Below are 22,956 nucleotides of genomic sequence, written 5' to 3'. Positions count from 1 at the left end.
TACTGAGTTTCTCTGCTTTTGGCATTATTAATTTTTCAGTTATGTCTTATTCTTTTGCATAAAATAAATTGCTAAACACTTATACTCGCTATTAAAGTAAAATATCTTTGAGGATTTTAGACACATAAATATCAAGCAAGAACCACCATTAACGTGGCTCCTGCTTGAACAGCTTTTTATAAAAAATAGGCAATTATATGAAGCTTAAGGAAAATTTGTTTACAGATAATTCTGTTGCTTAGTAATTACAAGGAAAATTTGAATTGATAAGAAAAATAAAAGAAATTTCTCAACACTTATCAAGTGTGTCAAAATAGAGAAGAAATATGATCCTTTTAGCAGTGAATTACTTGAAAAAAATTTCCTTAACCATGCACGGTTCAGCAATTCTAGTTGTCACACCTTTCCAGTCCTGTGATGCCCACCAATGATTTTCTAGCTTGAAGGTGAAATGAACAGCGTGCAAAATAAAAAACGGATCACCCTAATAGTCGGATCTTCACATTCTAGGACACAATCTTAATGATTGAAGGGGGTGACTTCAAATATGCTAATTAATTAGTGTAGACGATATATTAAATTACGAAATCAGACACAAAAACGTACTTTTTTTGAATAAACATAAAACATACATTTTTTCGACGAATTGGGATTTTTGACCACCAAAAAATACGGGGTAGCAGCAATCTGGGAAAAATGGTCTCTATAGTTTGATCAAGAAAGCGCTCCACAGTTTGGAACCCAGAATGTTAATTTTACTTATTGCATATTTTGCTATATCTCGACAACATTTTAAGCGAATTTATTTTTTCCATATGTCGCCCCATATCTTAAGAAATTTGTAAGTGTATCAAAAATGTTTTGCACACAATTATAAAATTCGTTTATCCAATCCATGATAAAAAAAAGGCACATTGTAATTTTACTAGGAAAAATACAAAATTTAAGTGATATCTGCCGAATAGTTCCTGAGAAATTGAATTTTAAAAATATAGCTTCTTTAAAATTTAATTTCTCAGGTACTAATCAATCAAATTTTGTTTTTTTTCTCATGTAAAATTACATCCTTTAAAATGAAGTAAAAAATTTTATACCTTACAATTCAAACATTCAACCATTATTAAATAAAATAAATATTTACCAATAATTATATTTTTAATGGAATTATCTTTTGATAAACTAATTTTATAATTGTGTGGAAAACATTTTTGATACACTTACAAATTTCTTAAGATATGGGGCGACATATGGAAAAAATAACATTAAGGGATCATAATTTACAAATGGCGTCCAGATCGCTCTTCTGACTAAAGTATGGTGAACATATTTCCTAAATTGTAACCACCACCTATATTTTGGAGATCAGTACGATTATTCAGAGAAAATATGTTTTTGTGCCCGATTTCATAGCTTATAAATATTGTTTGCACTAATAAGTTTAATCAATTTCAAACTGAATTTTGAAAATAATGCTAAATAATCAAGGAAACAAACACAGTTCAAAAGTCTAAGCTGCAATGATAATTTTGCTTTAAAATTAGATTTATTCTAATATGCTATAAATTTTTAACTATTAAAATGTACTTTCATTTTGCAACATGACCTGTTTTAAAATTCAGTTTACACTAATTTCATAAATTTTAAACAGGCTATCTGTTGTCATCTTACCTTGGGTTTCTTCCAATCATTGTTTATTTTTATTAAATTATACAATTGTTTTAGCATTAGTATTAAGCCCAAAAAAATCTAGCTTTGAGCAGTTCTAATTTTTATAAATATTTTTTGTTACTGTTACATTTTAAGGGATGCATGGTGGCTGAGTGGTAGCGCTTCACACTCCCGTGCCACAGGTCCTGGGTTCAATCCTTTGGCCGGGCAAGGTTGACTCAGCCTTTCATCCCTTGAGTGGGTCGATAAATGAGTACCAAGCGTGCTTGGGAACTAAACACGGGGGGTTTCGCGTTTGGTTGACCACCAAACCGGAACATCTGCTAAACCGGAACACCCCAGAGCCTAAGAAAACTCAGATGGGCACAGTAGGCCTTGGCCCTCAATGGGCTGTCGTTCCACTTAGTTTAGTTTAGCTACATTTTAAGTTATAAGTTCATTTATGTAAATAAAAGAAACTTGTACTTTTTTTTGGAATTATAAGACAAATCATGCTTCAACTACAAATACTTTAATACCTTATGCTTTATCTATAACACTATTCAATTTTATAAATACCCCGACTTTGGGTAATTACCCAGAGCAATAGTAAATACCTGGGTAATTACCTGTTCGCAACTGACCCACAACTATAATTAAACTTTTCAGTACTCACTTTTGTGCAATTTTAACAGAGTGAATGACATAGCAGTTAAAATGATCTCTCCATCCAAAATATAAGCATCCCATAAACGTAATGTAAGAGTAAAAGGTACCTACAATATAAAAGTACACAATGTTCATGGAAATATCAAACTTTTAAATAACAAATTAATAATGCTAGATAATCTCATTGTTAAAGCAACAGAACTTATTTATATAAGTAATATTAGCATAACATGTTAGAAACCAAAAACAAGCATAAGAGAAATTCTGAAGATATGTATGTTAGCAAAAACAGACAATGTGTCCCCTGATGATGTGCTGTTTTTGCTAACATACATATCTTTAGAATTTTTTTTTTTGTTGCTTATTTTTGGTTTCCAACTTTTTATTTAAATTGTTTAAATACAAATTTGGTTTTAGCTGCTTTTAGCACTTTCTCATTTTGACTTATTATTTTCCAAGTTCTTTTTTTCTTAATATGTCATACTTTGATTGGATTAGCATGCCATGTTAAGAGTTTTCAATTTAAAATTAATAGTGCAAGCATTAAAACTTAAGTCGACTTGGTTAAAATAAAAAGTATAATTTGATACTGCAAAACTCATAATGTAAAATAAAAGAAACAGAAAAAACAATTGAAATTTTTTTTTCTAGTTTATTTTTATTGTTAGAAACTTCAATTTTTCATTAGTAATTAAATTTAACAAGCAATAAAAGTAATCATACACTCTTACTTTTATTAACCCTCAAAGCATTGAGCCTTAGAACAAAATCTTACTGAAATGTTCTACTGTCAAGTAAAAATGCAATGCCCCTACACTTACACTAAAAAACCTCTTTTTAATGACATACACAATATTATACACATATTTTAATATGTGGCAATCAAATCATTAGACAAAAAAAAAAAATTTTTTTTTTTTGCCCACTATTCATTATTTTAATACAAATTGAAAAAATCTTGTTACAAAAATTTAAATTGATAAATTAAGTATATAACAACATACCCTATCAAGAAAACATTGAAAAAACCATTTCAATGTGTAAAGACTGCTGTGGATATTAAATTTCTCTAAATGCTTCCTAAGTTTTGGCAGGAACTTAGATAATAACTTATCATGATGCTCTTGAAATCTATTTAATTTTGGGAAACCTGGTATGAAGAAACCTATAACAATGAATATAGAGGTATAAATTATGCTACAATAATATTTAGAAAACTGTATTGTAAACTAATTTGTAAGAAAGAATTATACCATGCATAGCATGTTTCCTATCTGTCATTAAAACAGACAACGCCCAAAAAGCTTCCTAGAAATACACAGAAAATTAAACACAATCTTAAAAAAATATATGCAATAAAATATATGCATTTAAAAAATATATGCAATTAAAACAATACTTTGTAAATTTTTAAAATAACTTTTTAATTCCTTTACTTAAATAAGTATGTGAAAAAAATTCATTATAAAAAAGAAAGGGGAAAAAAAAACAAGTTTAATTTTATCATATGTGAAATGGAAAAAAATATTATAAACAATTACTTTAACAGTCATTAATTAAAAAAGTGAAACACATGAAAATTCTGCAATTTGCATTTTTTTCAAAAAAAGAACTTACCGAAGTTCATATAAAAAACTTTAACAAATGCAAGAAGCAGATATGCTAATAAAGAATGACGCACTTAGATTTTAGTTATCGCATCGTTCTCATTTCAAATTTTCTTAATAGATTTTTACTTTTGCCCCTTTTTTTGCATTAAAATTTTCTGACAATTAATGTTTTGTAATAATTAAGACTCCATAAATACAATGGTTGGTGATGAGGATATAAACTAATAAATTTCTCAATTCTGAATCTAATTGTTTAAAATAATTAATATAATAACTTGTTATTGTAATAAATTTTAGGATTATCACCAAGACACTTTTTTAAAACAAATCTTAATATCTCTAGAATTCAAAATTCTTGCATCTCGCAATAGTCTAAAAATACAACATTACAGGAATTATTTAATACTTTTATTTTGTAGAAAAACAACCTTGATAACAGAAAACAAAAATACATTAAAGTTGTCTTTCGTTTCTTTTGAAAATTAAACTGGACCACTAACTAAAAGTTTTAAACAAAACAATAGTTTACTTTAAAAAAAACTCTGACATTTAAATTTAAAAATAATTTTACATTACTTTAATTAAAGAACACATAGGTTAAAATTAAACTAATGATGGCCAGAGTCTACTAATCAAATCTCAATGAAACTTAAATACACGTTATGTAGATTATGCTATTAGGGGTTTTATCAAATTAGCTCAGTGGAATAGGAGCAACAAGTCAAGTATTGTTAAAGTTTAACAACCTAGTAATCAACAATGAACTTAATTTTTATTTTCTGTGTAATACATTTTTTTTGGAATGTTCTTTTTCATTAAAAATGAAAATCTGAAACTCAAATATGAAGTCTTATTTGAGCCGGAATATCGAAAATTTTTATTCCGGTCCCTGGTTTCAATAAATTGTTTTAAATATATATTCTTTAAAATGCAGTTAAATAATTCCTTTTCCCAGAATAGAAAGGACATAATTGAAGAAATAATTTTATTTAACTAGAAATTGATACCAATTGAATTAAACGTATATATCGTATAATAATATACTTTCAGATATCATTCCCACATTAAAAAATAAAAACAGTGCACATTAATAACAAATTAAAATAAGAATTTCAATAATATCATTACTTTTTTAGAGTGAGTTTTTAAAAATTATGTTTGCAACTATCTATTGAAACAAAATTCATCGATAGCATAAACATTACATATGTTTTGAATTCAATGTAATCACATAAGTTTTACTACAGTCAAACTCGTTTATAACGAGCTCGGATTTACCGAGCGAAACAAGAATATTTGGTTCGATCAATGTTAAGTCTATGGAACAGAGGTCGCTTTTAACGAGCAAGACCCGGTTTTATCGAACAATATTTTTCTGTCTTGCAATCTTTTTTCTCATCTTTCTGTCTTATCTTTTTTTTCAAAATGATAAGAAATGCGTGCGAAATCAAAATGTGAAAAAGCTACCAGTTCCAAAAATTTGAAAAAGCTACCAGTAGACTATGATCATAGCCGAAAAGCCTGGATGACTTTGGACATTTTCACAAAATTCATTTCAAAATGGAGAGACAACTGCGGAGAGAAAATCGTAAAATTCTCCTTTTAACAATTGTTCAGCTCATCCCGAAATCACTGAACTTTCCAATATCAGAATTGAACTTTCCTTTAAGAATGTAGCGCAACTAGAAATTTTTTGCTGGTTGGGTTGTCATTAAATTATGAAAAGTATTTAATTAAATTAATTAATGTAATTAAAATAAGTAAGTATTAATTAAATTTTAAGTAAACTCAATTATTTGACCTACCAAGCCCCCCCCCCTCTTCTGGTTGCATGCCTGCCTTAAGGACCCGCTTATTACGAGCACTTGGATTTAACGAGTACAATGTTATGGTTCCTTTGTGCTCGTTGTAAATGAGTTGGACTGTATTACTAGACTAAATATAGAGACTATGGCAGTAACTTTTCACCATGCAACTGAATTTAGAATAAGTTTCTTAATCAGATGAAGGAATAATTAACCTTTTTTTTAAAAACTTCAAATACTTTTTACATCAAATTTATAAATATCCTTTTACTACTATACGTCAGTGGTACTTTTTACTGAAATAAATTAATGGTTCACATTGAACTACATTTTATTATGGGCATGCTTCATAATTTAAACTAAAAGTAATTTATATTCTATTGCATGGATAGTAAAGAAGTTTTAAAAGACAAAATTTTATTCAATAAGCAAATGACAAACTTGGAAGTTCTAAGACATAAAATTCTAAGAAATTTTGAATTTTGAATAAACAATACTAACATTTAAAAAAAAAAAATTTAAACTGTAAAACAATAAATACCTCATCACCCATAAACATTAATAATAATGCAGCAATCTGGCTCATTCCTTGGCAATAACCTACTTCCTGTAAAACAAATTAAATAGTTTTTCTCTAGGAACATAAATTTTACATAAAAACAAACAAAATGAAAAATGAATTGTGAAAATATTAAATTTTGCAAGAATCTTGTTGATTACTGTGTGAATCTCTCTCTATAAGAGCTACATTAATTAGAATTAATTTTTGTATATTTAGTAAAAACATAATTTTATCTTCATAGTCAGGGCTCATGAAATAGGACTGCCAAGTTGCAATTGGCTATCAAAAAATTTCAAATGGTGGCAAATGAGAACATTTTAAGAGGGTCACATGGGTTAGAATAATTTTTCTTACAATAAAAACATCTTATCTTCTTAGTAATATAAATTCATATTCAAAAGCACAGATTTAGTAATTTTTTAGTTTTCACTAAAAAAACAAATTATTTGAATAAATTATGTAGATCTGGGACACAAAAGTCATAATTGAAAGCAGAGATTTGTAAATCATGAAAACATGAATTCCAATACACTATTACTAAAGAAAATGTCCAATTTCTACTAATTTGTAAATCACATAAAAAAGACCCATAATTAAAAATGGTAAAAATATCAAAAGATAACCTGATTATGATAATATATGGGGATTTATATGACATGATTAGGCAAAATAGCAAAAATTTGAAAATGCCCCGATAAAAAATTCACAAATTTAAATATGCCATTACTAACTATCATATGATGAAAAAAAATTATTTAAACTATCACACACACTTTATGAAGGATTATAGAAAAAATAAATTCCAAGACTAATAGATTACAGTTTTAAAATTACCTAGAAACATATTGCAATGAAATGAAAAGGATATTTCCCTTGAGTTTACAATCGTTAAGGAATGCATTTATATTATAAAATTAGATCATTAGAATAAGCAATAGCCTAAACTAGTAATGTTTTTCTGTAATTTTATAAAAAAGCTTAATAAAGCAATTTTAACTTTCATAATCAATTTGTCACAAATATTTTACATAAAATGTAAGATTAGAAGACAAATATCAACACAGCTGAAAAAAATTACTTTTTTCACACATCATTTATCTTATTGAATGAAGTATTTCATGTAGAAAAAAGAATGAGATTCTTAATTTTTGAATAGAAGAGTGCTTTGTTTTAATATAGAAGAGAGTGTTGTTACTAAGACAATAGGTTTATAACACTGTGTAAAAATTTACGCTGCCTAATGGAGGAATATTGTATTCACTATATGCAATCGATACCTGCAACAGGTGTCATCTACTGTATTGTGGCTGTTTCAGGATTCACAGGAATGTGCTAAAAAAATTTCCTAATGATCGAGATTTTAGTAATTTTTCTATCAATTTGATAAGAAAACACTAGAATTGAAAAAAGGACTACGGTATAAGTAACAAAATACTCTTTTTGATATAAATCACCAATTTAAGAAAAAATAACTTCCTATAGTTAAGCTTAACAAAATCAAAAAATTTTATTCATGTTGTATTTTTAACCAAGATCAGTATTGCAAAGTGAGTCGATATAACAGGTGCGCCTAAACACCAATAAGCACAAAGATATTCCAGTGTGGATTTTGTTACTTGTAAAAAAAATTTGATGTTCTTCATAAATCTTCAAATTCTGTACTGTGTTTAATTTGATTTATTCAAACTAATGCAGGAAGGCTAATGCATTTCAGAAGTGTACCATAGAAGACAAAAAATTATACTAATAGACAAAAATACAAATTCTCATAAAACTGTTAAGAGATTTAAAGCATTATATCCTGCATCAAACAAAAAAAGTTGTCAAGGTACAATATTTTAAATTAAGGGTGGTTAATTATAGGTAATTTTTCAAAGAATGTCAGTTTTCTGTTTCATAATTTTTGAAATTTCATGTTTAAAGGTTTTCTTGTATTGAAGAAAACAATATTAGATAACAGTATAAAAACTAAATTAGTTTATTAAAGCAATGTTACATTAAAATGAGATAGTAAAAATAAATTAAAAATAATGCAATATAAATTAGCTATTTTTTAAAAAAAAAAATGAAAGATAATTAGAATTTCCAGAATAAAATAATATTAGGTTTATTCAAATTATTCTGATAATATTGATATTAATGCTACAACTAAAAAAACAAAACATTAATAGAGCTATCGGATACTACTAAATTTGTACTGCTATTGAAATATTAGCGCTTTTTTGGTAATAAAAGCAAAATAAAATATATGCCAATGTGCCAGACATTAGTAAATCTTAATTTAAAATTCATTGTTGTTGTTAAACGTTGTCTCAATAAATTAAGAAATTTTCTAGAATAAAATTATTAAAAAGAAAAACAAAAATTGTGTTTAAAATCATCATTAAACCTGTGCCACAGGGCTAAGAAACTTGGGCTGTGACAAAATTGACTAGCTAACTTTGAGAGAAAAGTTTTCATATGATTCTGAGTGCAGTGAATATTAATGGTACAGATATAATTATGAGCTATATAAGCTGCTATAGAGAGGTCCATAAAGTAAAGTAAACAACAGTAAAGAAAACTGCATCAAATTTGAGGGACACATCCTTCTTGAAATCCAGTATCTTTAATTTTCAACTAATTGGAACTCATATCAAAACCATGCCCACACTAAGGTGGGTTGACTGCATAAATGAGGATTTCATCACAGCATTTAAGAGTAAACAACTAAAAAACCTTGACGAGGAAGAAATCAGAATGGGAAAAGGTTCTAAAGAAGGCCTTGGCTTGCTGGGGAATGAATTAAGAAAAAGAAGTAAAAAAATATAGATTTTTTAGGCAAAAATTTTAAATTTTATTAAAATGAATACAAAATATTTATAAACACACTTAGCGTTTATCAATTAAAAATATTCTTATAATATTTCACAAAGGATTTTCAACTGAAAATAAAATAATAATACAAACAACTTTGATCTGATATCACCTCAAAACAGTTTGATCAATTTTATGTTTCAAATTATTAAAAATGTCAAAATCTTGTTAGCTATCAAAAAATATTCCTGTATAATTATACCACTGTTAATATATATCAATAAATTACAGAAAATAAATTTGGTGAGTTTATTTAGAAAATTAAAATTGACATTAATTACTGGGAATAATTAATAATATTATTTAAAAATTATTTGCTTTATAGACCTCATAAGTTTTTAAGGGGTTGTCATAATATTGATGATCTGATAAATATTTATTGAAGTATTTAAGCAAAGTAAAAATCATATGAGATCATATACAACTAATCATAAGATTTCTTATGACTAATTGTAATAATTTACGTATTTAAAAAAAGGGCAAAGATAAAAATATGGTAAAAGAATATAAGCAAATTTTAAATGAATGCAGACACACAAAATGAACTTACAGCATTATAAATGGAATATGCAGCTAACACTTGGAAAAGAGACTGTTGCCTGCAAATGAAGCAACAATGATTAAGAGAAACATTTTTCATAAATGTTTATACATAATCATTTTTCATGAAATATTTAAAGAGCTTAAAAAATACTTAAATTGCATAATAAAAACATAATATAATAATATATATAAAAATAAAAATACATATTAACCTTTTAGGAAACTCAAAATTAATTTCAAAATTTTATACCTTATATAAGGAAAGAAAGTAGAAATTGGAATTAGCACGTTCTATAGTATAATATTTATTTAGCATTATTTTATTATTAAATTTTATCAGGAGCTGATTCACATTAAGGGTTCAATTCAGATTTATTCATTTTAATAAAATGTATTTTAAACTAGAATATTATAAGCAAGTTTAGTCATCAACATGCAAACTAGTTATGATTAACTTTCTTCAAACCAAATTTTAAGAATTTTTTTTTTCCTTTTTGACATTTTTAGCTTTCTTAATTTGATGTATGAAAACATGGAGTACTAAAAGTGTAACTTAATCAAGAAATTATAGTTAAATAATCGGAAGGTACAATGAAATCATTGCACAACCACCGTACAACCCATCCTCACTCTCAGGGACGAGAGTAGTTGGAAAGTAAAAAAGAGGAAATTCATGAATGAATATATATATATATATATATATATATATATATATATATATATACACAGTGAATTCGCGATAACTCGAATCTGATAGGACTGACGAAAAACTTCGACGTATCGGAAGTTCGACTTACCGTTAGTTTCGGTTTTGGACTTTGGATTTAATGTTGCCGGATTATTTAATTAATGCTTATTTATTAATTACAAATCTTCGAAATGCTTACAATATTTAAGATCATTTTTCTGACAAGCCATTTACGACAAGACTGTTTGAAACACTTTATGATACCCTGGTCCATCGGCTGCAACTTTGCTGTTGTGTTTGGCGGGAGAAACTGCAAGTTTACTGCTTTCAAATTAGGTAGATCACTATGCGCTGTGCATTTATCTATAAAGAGTATCACTTTTCTTTTTTTAGCGAAGAATTTCCGATCCAATTTTCTTACATAGTCTTCAAATAAAACTGATGTCATCCAAAACTTTTTGTTAGACTTGAAATCCAAAGGATACGTTTTTACATTCTTGAAACATCGGGGATTTCGGTATTTTCCGATAACAACTAAGGGCAATTTCTCTGTCCCAGACGCATTTCCTCCAACTAGGACAGTCAAACGTTTCTTGCTCATTTTACCCCCTGAGCAGTTTTCATCCTTAAACATCATAGTCTTATTTGGAAGACATTTAAAAAATAAACCCATTTCATCAATATTGAAAACATCATTTATAATTGTATCCTTTAAGTAAATTTGGTAACGTTTCATTTAACCATTGTTCACATACTTCAAGAGGGACAGCTTTAGCTTCTCCATGAAGACTGCGAAAGACATTGTGTGTGTGTTGCAAAGGAAGGGGCAAGATATCAGCTCCTAGTTTTTTTTTTTTGCTTTAAAAGATCCAAAAAAAATCGAGTTAAAGGGAGTAAAATTCGAGTAATCGAGAATAATTAACATGAAATTGAAGATAAAAGGGTCGGGACCTCATAAAAAAAATCGAGTTATAGTAATATTCGAGTTATCGTACTTCGAGTTATAGCGAATTGACTGTATATATATATATATATATATATATATATATATATATATATATATATATATATATATATATAACACAATAAAAACAAAACCGAACTAAAAACGGAAATAAAAAGAAAACGAAAGTAAGTTAATAGTAGATTATATATATATATATATATATATATATATATATATATATATAAATTTGACAAAAAAGTGCAATTTTTAAACTTGTAAACCATGTGATTATAAATCCCGATGATTAATTTTAAAATTACATGAATATATAAATATGAATCACATTCATGATTTTAAATTAAAAGAATATGAATCACATGCATGATTTTAAATTAAGAGAATATGAATCCCGAAATCAGGCTTTTAAATCACGTGAATATGAAACTCCATATCGAATTTAAAAAATGCAAAAATACAAATCATGATGCGTAATTTTTAGATCACGTAAATACAAATCACAATGTATAATTTTTAAATAGAGTGAATATGAATCTCACTGTCTAATTTTTAAAGCACATATAAATAGGAAAATCGATGTTTGATATTACAACTGCAAAAACGAATCACGACATTGAATTTTAAGCTCGCGTGAATACGAATCGCTACATACGGTTTTAAAAGAGCGTAGTTACAAATCGAGATGTTGGATTTTTATATCTCGTAAATAAGAATCGCAATGTACGACATTAAAATCGCCTGATTAAGAATCGCAACGTTCAACTTTTAAATAAGGTAAATACGAAAATCAATGTTTTAGAGAGGAATGATGACTTCAATACTTTCACTTAGCAGAAAATTTAATTCCTCATAAAATATTTTAACTTGTGCAAAAAAAAATTTCAGCGGAAATTAGCGGAAAAAATGGAAAAATCTGGAAAAAAATGCGGAAATCCGCGAAAGAATCACATCCCTGCACTCTGTAATAATTCTCAGGGGGTACCGATTTTTCCCATGAATTTGTCTTAACTTAGTAATCTTCTAAATGCAACTGATTGTGAACAAATGATTATTTTTGTAAAAAAATGGGCATAAACTGTTCTTTCCCCTTGCTTGTTATTTTTCAAATTTTGACAACATTTGCTCAATTAAATGTAAATGAAATGACCTCTAACCTTTTTTTTTCTGCTTTATTTTAAAAGAAAATTCTAAAAATATACATCAGGGTGCATAGCCAGATTTATCAACAAAAAATAAGCACTTTTTAAGCACTCAAAAAATATTTTTAATCATTCAAAAAAAATCTTAATTAGGATCTGTGTAGTAATAAATATTTAAAAACATTTTCCCAAACTTCACATAATCATGATAAAATAACTAGTTTCTGATAAATATTGCAGAGAAAATTGTGAAAAATCATTTTTTTTTTTTTTTTTTTTTGTAATTCAGAACGACAATTGACAAACCCTGAATAAAAAAAAGCACCTTTAAGGGCTTTAAAAAATGTAAATCAAAAATAAGCACTTTTGTAAAAATGCTACGCACCCTGATGCATTAAAAACACTGGTATTTGAGCCTGTAGTATAAAAAATACTTATTAAATGTCAGGAACATTAAAAAAAGGTAAATTACTTCGGTCCATATCTTTCACGAAACATTATATTGTTTCTAAATGTTCTATTTACATCTAAATCAATCTGCCTTATATCTGTAGAATATAATCGAGATTGTTGGACCATTTCCTGAAATAAAAAATAAAAATTAAGACAATTTTGTTAGCTGAAATAGAAAAAAAGAGGAAGTTATTGATATACCTCATATTTTCCTTCTTGTTCCAATTTAATTTGGGGAATGCCTAACAAACGACACCAAACTTCACCTCTAACAGCATTCGGTATACCTTTATACACACGGTGTTGCAGCTACAAAAAAAATTTTTTTTTTCACTATTTGACAAATTATTCAGGGTGTTTTGATAATCACAGCTCTTCAGTATATATATTTTTAGAATTCCTTATTTTTAGAAAAATTTGCATTAGTCCAATCCGAATAAATATTTAAGTTGGAAAACATTATCATATCACATAAGTCATAGAAAAACAGAATAGAACTCAACATCACAAGACACATTCAATCTCAAATAACAGAAATTATACTGAAATATTTCAATCAGAAACTTTCAACAAAATTAGCATGTCATCAAAATAATAAAACTAGACATTTCAAGATCCTATCACCAATATTAAATAAAAGAAATTGATGAAGAAAAATCAATCTAACTTTCTTAGATATTTCGGCAGAAATAAAAAATTTCTAAGAGAGTTAGCATGTTATCTAAATATTTAAATATACTTTGCATTATCTTATTAAATCAGCTTAACTTTCTGAGATAAGTGCAAGATATTTGAATATTTCTATAAAATTAGCGAGAATCAGCTATTTAGTAATTTAACACAAGCAATATCTCTTGCAAGTTTTATAAATCTGCAAAAATTTACATTTACAAATAGTAACATTGAAATTTAAAAAATAAAAATTGAAAATTGTGCATTTTAAGGAATAAAGAATTTAAAGAACAAATCTATTAAATCTTTAATTCTACTTTTAGAGAGAAAACTAAACTGAAAATTATACTGATAGTAAGTTGAGAATTAACAGATATTTTTTTTTCAAACACAAATTTTACTTTCACAGTATAATTCTAAACGCATAGACATTGAAAAATCATCGGTGCAAACTATATATATTAGTTGGTTATGAATACATGGTCTATACCAGTGCTTTAGATGTTAAAGATAATATTTAATTTTTAAGAATTTTATTTTTGATATATTTGAATTTTTTTTAAGTGTAGAGTCCCTGACATTTGGAGCATTTGATTAATCGGGGAATAACTTTTGTCCAACTCTTTTCACAATAAAGTTTTTTTTCTTCATAGTTATAAGTAATATCATTATATTAATTTCAGCGACGAAAAATTTCGCAATTCCCATTACATTAGTAGCTTGAGGGGAATTATAAATCGACTATGTCAATCTTCATCTATCAAAAGGTACCTCAAGATAGAAACGAGTTAACATGACTTATATACTAGTGATTTAGTATTTATTATTTGTAGTGGTAGTTACACCACACAACTCCCCTTCCAGAATTTTATCTGTAATAGAATTTGATGAACGATTACCGCTAGTTGATTCATGCTGTTAATATATTTAGTTAATTTTTGCTCATTATATTTTCTTAACTTTTTTTTTTTACAGCTTTTCGCTCATAATTTTTTCTTTCTTTTTTTTTTTTTAGTTTATAGCATTTTTTGCTCTTTATTTATTATTATTTTTTTTTAAGTATTGTTTATTACCAGGAGACTTTATTTACTTCACCGTATTTTTTTCTTTTCGTTTCTTTGGAGCAGTTTATATTAAGCAAATCAACTGTTTAATGCGTATCATCTATCATGTTAGCTAGTTTGTATCACGTCCGCAGATCACTATTAGAGGATTATATATTACAGACTATGTCAACCTTCATCTATGAAAAGGAACCTCAAGATAGAATCGAGTTATACTAGTGATTTGGAATTTAATATTTGTAGTGGTAGTTAAGCCACAAGCTCTTGTAAAACGAGATATCGAGATCACAAAATATTTCTTCATGTCAGGTTCACACATTAAATTCTCAGATAATTCCCTATTTTGGGACCATTTTGGATTATTTAACTTTAGCTCAAAAACAAATAAGCTTAAGACTTAAATGTCAACTTCAGAAAAATTAAGTTAATGTGAATTTAATAGTTAAAATTCAGTAACATAATATGAATAAAAACATACAGTAAATAAAAACTAAAAAATATTTTACTAATAAAAATCAAGAGCAGACACTAGGATTCTTTCAATTAATAACATTCGAACTTTAAAAGCTTTGTGATAATTACCTTTTCACTACCAGCATATTTATCCCAGTTTTTAATCATTTTTAGCCATTTTCCAACTCTTTCATTTTCTCGCTCACGAATCTAAATAAGACATTAACTGTTTACAAGGAGCAAAACATTAAACTAAATCAAAATGCAAACATAAGGAATTAAATATTAATTTTATTCAATCAGTATTCATTCCAATGAACAATTTTTCATTTTGAATTAAGATTCCTTAAAAGAGAAATGAATGAATTCAAGTAGCATTCAAAAATTATTCATTAAATACAGATTACAGAAATTTTTTTTATAAAAAGTCAAACACAGAAAAACATATTCCACGCAAAGTTCTATTTAACAATGTGTAAGTTCTATTCAAACTAATTTGCATAGAAATCAGCATAATCACAAACCAAAAATAGGTTTAAAATTTAATCAAAAACAGTTTTGGAATGGTGAAGAAAAAAGTACCTTTGTTTCATGAGCTGAAAGTTTTTCTGGAAGCCTGTGATCACTGAAATAGAAATTATGAAAATGAAATATACTTTTACATATTTATAAAAGAAACACATTTACATGATATTTAAAAGAAAAACAATATATATGTGAGGCTTATTTGTAGTCTTTTTAAATATAACATCAAGACAACAAAACTTTAAACAGAAGTAGGGCACATCATAAGAATTGCTGTCTTATTCCGACTCACCTTTTATATGTTATAGATAAAGTAACAATAAGAAATATTGCCATTTAAGTGTGGACTAACCAAGTAGTCAGTTTAAGAACAAAGAATCTCCAAATTTTCCCCTCTTAACCATTTGAAGGTCTAATCAATCCAAACATGTTTAAACCCAAAGTTTTGATACAAACAATGATATAAAGCATTATATTAGTAGATAATACATAAATAACATTTATTCTGCAAAGAGTTCATTGCCTGGTATTTCTTGAGCTTTAACTGACTAGAATTGACAAACCCCAGCTTTAACTTGTTAAGTTAAGGTTTATATTTCCTTCTTGCTTTATCGGAATATTTACTATCATAATAAATATTTTAGTATATTAAATTAGACTGAAAGCAAGAAAATATAAAGTGATTTAGAATTATGTAACCAGATAGAGTACAAAACAAAATAGTTGGCAAAACAGATGTTTGAGAAATATTCTGGCCTAAGATCATATAAAATTCAAATCTCTAAAGTAAAAGCAGAAAATAACCAATCACCATCAGTATAAAAAGAAAAAGATGAAAAGGGATAGGTCACGTATTGAGAATGCCTCCGACAAGAATACCATCAGTGCTGACCGGACTGTATAGGGGTCAGGGAACTAGCCTTGCATCAGAAAGGTTCTGGGTTTGAATCCCGGACAAGGCATGGGTGTTCTTTCATTCTCTGTATTATCTGTCATTACTGTAGGTGCAACTTTGGTCCAACTTATACGGTTAGCCTTGAAAAAGTGGCCTACAAATCTGCCCGAATACGCCAGAATTGACGAATGTTAATCCAGGTGGGCATTGGAGAAAAAAAAGAATACCATCAGTAGCCTTAACATGGGCACTAGAATGCAAACGAAAAACAGGTAGATCCATGCTAACATGGAGAAGAAAGGTAGAACAGGAAAGAAGACATGCGGGATGCACAAGCTGGTTTGAGGTGAGATCTTGTGCAAAAGATCGAGTGAGCTGGCACAAGAAAATAAGAGCCTTAGTAATCTGATATTGGCAATATGATAAGCATTGTGTTCAAGCTGCCTTCATTGTCTTGACTGATCTATTAATCTACAGTTTGGTGAGCTTCAAGCTGCCATCGGGAATCAATTTCATGTCTTTCTCAAGAGCCTGTTTCTCAGTGTCATCATAGCTAATTCTAATATTTCTCAAAAAAGATATTGAAATTTCGAAAATGAAGAAAGAATAAAAATGGGCTTACTGTATAAATCCATATCGATCAGTAACATGGTAAACTTCTAGAGCTGGATCTTCCCATGAAAGAATTTCATTGGTTTCAGATCTACCTGCATCATATTTGGCTATAATAGCTTGATCATCATCACTGTTAAATACATCATTTTCATGACCATCTAGAATTTAAAAAAAAAAAATTATTTGTTAATACTTCAGGTCTCAGAAGACATAATTAATAATTGAAGATAATATAACTAATCATTTGAAATTCAGTATATTATGCAAATTCAGCAGTTATTGCAACAATAATGTAGTTTAGTTGAATATTAAATACTACTAACAATCAAATAGATTTTCTTTTACATAGCTCAGTTTTTATTGTAGCATTGTTTTTACATATGTTTTACCATAATAGCACTTCAATTTATCAGATACAAGCAATATATATGGATCTTTGATTATGGATCTTAGATTACTGATTTTTTCCTTTATCTACAAGTTTAAACTAATTTTGAATTATAGCTATAATTTTAGTCTTTTTTTCTTTCTTTGGAAAAACCAATTGAGATATAAAATAATTTGTGTTTTATAATAAATATCATTATTTATGAACAGGTTGAGGTGATACAATAATGAATTATTTTCAAAAAAGTTGTTTTTAAACTAACCTGTTTATTAGTATTGTTTTTATACAGGAGCTTTATACTTTCTTGAAATTTCCTATTTATAACAGTACAATACACGAAGGATGCATTTTATTTCATGTAAGGAAATTGTGGCATTTTTAATTAAAATTGTTTTAAAAATATCCTTTTGAATAATTTGTAAAGATGGCTTTACTATGCCAAGATCTACACATGTTTAAAAATACATGTGTTAACTTCCTGAAATTCTAACAGATCATAAAAAAAATTAAAATCAATGTTTAATTTCAATCACTTCTTTCATATGCAAAAGATAATCATTAAAAATCCATAAAAGTGTCAAAATTATGCTGTGAGTTAATTATTTGAAGTGGGGTTCATTTTATGTTTAAAACTTAACATATTTTATAACGTTAAATTAGCTATTTTAATGACTGTTGTTTTTTAAAAGATAATTTTAATCAAAAGTATTGAGCTTAAATAAAATAAATAAAATTATATTAAAATACTAATAGAAAATAAAACTAAAAAAATTATACCAATTATAGTAAAATTAATGTTTGTTAACATCCATTCTTAAATTCCAGAAAGTCTAAAAGACCACCAAATTTCATTTAGCAGCTTCAAAAATGATACATTACATATTAATGCTTAAATTTTAATTCAAATTCAACATTAATTAAAAAGTTTTCTAAAATTAATTTAGAATTCTACATCAGTATTACATAAAATTCAGTATTAAATAAAATTGATTAAATAAATAAATAATGAAATGCTTACTCATCATTCCTAAGAGCCAGATCTGGTACTGTTGCTCTTTTCAACATTCTATAAAACAAACAATAGATAAGCAATTTTTAATTAGAAAATTAACTTAACCATAAATTATAACACACTAAATACAACTTTATTAAATTTCCAAGAGTCTGTAGTCGGACCTCTATTTTACGAAGTCGTTAAATCCTGAAAATAAGTTCGTTAGATGGAAAATTCGTTAAATGGAAAATTACCTTTTGAAATACTTAAGCAACACAAAACAAGCTTTAAATTCATAAACGCTGGACATAATTAAAATAGCAATTGATACACCTTTATCTTGTAAACCAGTATCTACTATTTATTTTATAAATCTTAACCATAAAAGAAATCTGCATGAAAAGCAAGAACAGCGCAAAACATTATCCAGTGTTACACTATCATGCTACATACACTTTCACCTAAAAAAAACAAAAAATTACGTATAAAATTATAGCTGCTTTTATTATAAAAGTAATTTTAAACATAAACTACAACATGCGTTCTTAAGTTTAATTGCACTGATAAAATCCGTTAATTTTGTCTGAGTTTTTCGTTTGAAATGCAAACAAAAAGGGAAAGGGATTTTAATGCTTTCTCTAAAAGTTAAGTGGTATCGAAAATTAACAAGTTTGAAATGTTCTAAAATATTTTGGGAAATAGAGAAAGTGAATCTCAAAGAAAAGTTCGTTAAATAGAAAATTCACTTCGGTATTTCGAAGTTATTTTACAAAGAAATTTCTAAAAATTTCTTGGTTCCTAAAAAAAAAAAAAAAAAAAAAAAAAAAAAAAAAAAAAAAAAAAAAATCGCAAAATAGAGAAATTCATAAAATGAAAGTTCGTTAAATAGAAGACCGACTGTATATATAGCTATTTCTAAAATTTAGTCAGCTGCTCATTTTGGGTTCATTCCACACATTAGTATGAATTAAAAATTTTAATCACATTAAAGTTTGTTTGTATATATATCTATATCTATATATATCTATATTATCTATATCTATATATATCTCTCTCTCTCTATATATATATATATAGATATATATATATATTTAATTACGAAAATATTTTTAAATCATTTTTGCAAGATGTCAGTAAAGACATGGATGTCTGTTTTTGCTTTTAGTTTTATATTCCTACTTGCGTTTTATTTTGGATTTTCTTGAATTTTTGTTTTATTTTGGAATCTGTTTCTTTTCTTTTTGGTACTTCTCGCACTATTGTATTAATATATTTTTCTTTGGTTACATTAATACAATATTAGAAAGCACTATTTTGCGGATATAATCATGTGAGCTGACAAGATTATATCTTCTCATTGTGTATTACTTTCTCGCATTTTTTGTTAAATTTTAAAAATTTCAAATTTTTTTTATAATAATTTTTCTAATTCTCTCTTAAAATTTTTTTAAATTTTTCTCTCCTTGTTTTCTTAGTATTTTAATCGTTATATATATTTCATAAAAGCTTTTTAAACATTCAGATAAAGTATACATAATTATCACATTACAACAACACGATTTGGTCATTCCATGAATAAGTACTTTCTGTAATTATTGAGAAATAGGTATCAGAAAAAAGCTTCCGATTCACATATAAATATCTTATGAATCTGCCAGGTAAATTTTTTTAAAATTTTAATATTTACTTCTCAAATAATTACGAATGAGTCCTCAAACCCTATCTCTGTGGAATAAAACATTTTTTACCAACAACTTAAATAATTAAAATTTTAATCACAAATGGTTTTTCATATTAGAAGTGTAGCCGCTCTTTAATATGTATTTAATTTCTAATTAAGGTAATTATTTGTTTTAAAATTTATAAATTGTTATGAAATATCCTAATTTTTATGAAATTCTTTGTTTTACATTTCATTCTCAAAACGAAAAAAAAAAAAAAATTAAAACGCCGCTAAAGTAAAGAAAAAATAATAAATCAATGAATATGAACCAAATAATAAAACCGCATAGCCATAATGAATTCTCACTGCATTTCGTCAATTGGAAAGGTTCCGATTCATTAACGTTTGCCAATGACCGAATAGATTTACTCCTTGCCAATGTACTCTCGTTTTTTTTTTATTCTTCATTTATTTAAGTCTGGTGTTGGTGTTCTATTCAACTTGACCCAGGCAGGCGGTATCCCATCATTGTTCTATTGTGACTGCTCTCTACGCATCGCTGGACATAAACAGCGCACTTCTTCAAGATCATCCTAGCGTCTTCTTCACTGAAGAAAGGATCTGCGCCTCTCTTCAAGCTTTACCAATATCAACGTTTGCAAAAGTAAATTGATACAAAAAAAAGTTCAGATAATGAGTGGAATCACTTCAAAGAAATACTTCGTTTTAAATTTATTTAAAAATATCAATTTTATTATGAATCAGGAGGTGGCATAGGCAAAAGGAAGGGGGCATAAGTCTTAATAACGTCAGAAAATGTGTCCCTTTCAGGGTTCGTGAATTTTTTTTCGATATTTTCATTAAAAAAAACTAAATCTGAATTTTTAAAGGTACTTTAGTTTGTAATAAATTAAATTTTACAAATATACCTAATTAAAAATTAAAATTTATTAAAAGTCAATCGTCACAATATATTTCAAACTATTTTTTTGCATTAAAAATCGATAAATGCATGCAAATGAATGATTTAAATTTATTAAAAGGGAATAGAATTGCAACAATATCAACAACTGGAAAAAAACTTTATAAAAAAATCAGAAAATCATCCTTTGTAATAAAATAATCCCTTTATGTTTCAATTCAAAATTATTTTATACAACAACTGCAATACATTTTCACTTTGCTCCTAGTTAGCATTCTTCTGAATAAAGATTTTTAAAATATCTTTTCAAAACAGCTGTAATTCGGCTTTCTATTTTACAATATTTTTAAAACTATGAAAATCAATAAAAATTTAAGCAATATTACATTATATAAAAATGAAATTTTTAGATCAATGATTTTTTACAAAACTCGTTTGATTTAAAATAACTTAAAAAAAAAAAAAAAAAAAAATCAGTTGATTCAAAACAATGGTTTTCATTTTTTTTAAAAATCAGTTTAAAACACAATTTATATCAAGCTGATTTAAATCCTCGTTTCTTGCGCTTCTCTTAGAAATGTTTCAATCCTTTATAAAATATTTAAACTGAATTTTAAAGAACAATACACACCATCTGATCAAAAAGATTGCTATGTTAATTTTTGCTATGGATTAGATAGAGGGTAGCATTAGTCATAAGAGGCCGGCATGTATCAAATGTGCTTGTGCACTCTCCGTTTCCTTAAAAAAATTCTATTTTCGCATTACTGTATAAAAGAATTAGTCACAGATCTTCTGAAAAAAGTTTATAAGCCTTGCGTATTCCCGATAAATGTACCCTTACTATTTGATTTCGGAGAAACTGTATCTCCCTTCAACAGAATTAATGAACTGATACACGTAAGGTACCAATGCAGATTTTAACAGATGTTTTTCTTCGAGAAGACAAACATTTTAAAGGAGAGAAGGAAAATATAATTTGAACATGATGCACATGTGCATATTTTTTATTAGATTTTTTGAGACTCACAAGCAATGTTTTACTGAATATATCAAAAGAAACCAGATTTGAAATTCATAGATTAAAAATTTTAATAATGTAGTAAGAGCAATAAATTAATAATTCTTATAATTTTGTTAAATTTTAAGAGCTAGATTCGCATGTATTTCGCCACAAAAAAAAAAAAAAAAAAAAATGTAGGAGACTATTGCTTGCCAGCCAAATACACAAATAAATGTCAGTAATTCGGTTGTGCTCGTCGTTGAACCGTATACTGGGAGTAAAATTAAGAATATTAAAATATAGTAAAATAAAAACAACAAACTAATAATTCCTGTAATTTTGTTAAATTTTAAAAACTAATTTTAAATGTATTTTTACAGTGTTCACCATAAAAGAAATTGCAAGAGAAGAACCATTGTGTCAAACACAAAAAAATACACAAATAAATGTTAACTTGGTTACACACGCCATTGAAGTGGGGGAAAAATAAAAAATGCTTGAAAACAAGATCATAATGTTTTGAGTCTAAATATAGCTACTTCTTGAGGTGAAAAGGAACACGCACGTCATATCAATTATTTGTAATATTTATATATAGCTTGCTTTGTATTGAAGTAACTGGTAAATTAACGTGAAAAAAATAATTATGTTTCACACTTTGATGTAGTTTATATTGGCACTCGTCAAGAGTTCCAATGTGTCATAAATCACGATAGCTCGAAGTTAAAAAAGGCAAGGATATTTTAAATGGAAATTAAAGAAAGAATTTATTACTACACGAACTTTATCAGTTCCAAATATAATTCAATTATAAAATTTATATTTA

At 26.9% G+C, this 22,956-nt stretch overlaps 1 protein-coding gene across 1 annotated transcript in view; it reads right to left on the bottom strand.

Moving 5' to 3' along the window:
* The window catches only part of LOC107457065 (USP6 N-terminal-like protein), a 58,214-nt gene that overhangs the window by 4,611 nt on the left and 30,647 nt on the right, over nt 1-22,956 (bottom strand). The window contains exons 2-12 of the mRNA XM_087168998.1: nt 18,567-18,614; nt 17,168-17,318; nt 15,708-15,750; nt 15,255-15,335; nt 13,138-13,245; nt 12,956-13,065; nt 9,700-9,748; nt 6,273-6,338; nt 3,570-3,624; nt 3,321-3,481; nt 2,324-2,423 (exon numbers count right to left, since the gene is read on the bottom strand). Coding sequence (XP_087025124.1) covers nt 2,324-2,423; nt 3,321-3,481; nt 3,570-3,624; nt 6,273-6,338; nt 9,700-9,748; nt 12,956-13,065; nt 13,138-13,245; nt 15,255-15,335; nt 15,708-15,750; nt 17,168-17,318; nt 18,567-18,573 — 931 coding nt within the window. The 5' untranslated portion in view covers nt 18,574-18,614. The remainder of the gene's footprint in view (nt 1-2,323; nt 2,424-3,320; nt 3,482-3,569; nt 3,625-6,272; nt 6,339-9,699; nt 9,749-12,955; nt 13,066-13,137; nt 13,246-15,254; nt 15,336-15,707; nt 15,751-17,167; nt 17,319-18,566; nt 18,615-22,956) is intronic.

The sequence above is a fragment of the Parasteatoda tepidariorum genome, chromosome 8 (assembly GCF_982258835.1).
Source record: "Parasteatoda tepidariorum strain Cologne lab strain chromosome 8, Ptep-v5.0, whole genome shotgun sequence".
Classification (NCBI taxonomy): Eukaryota; Metazoa; Arthropoda; class Arachnida; order Araneae; family Theridiidae; genus Parasteatoda; species Parasteatoda tepidariorum.
The sequence above is the reverse complement of the archived record's forward strand: the minus strand, read 5'-3'. Positions and strand labels throughout refer to the sequence as shown.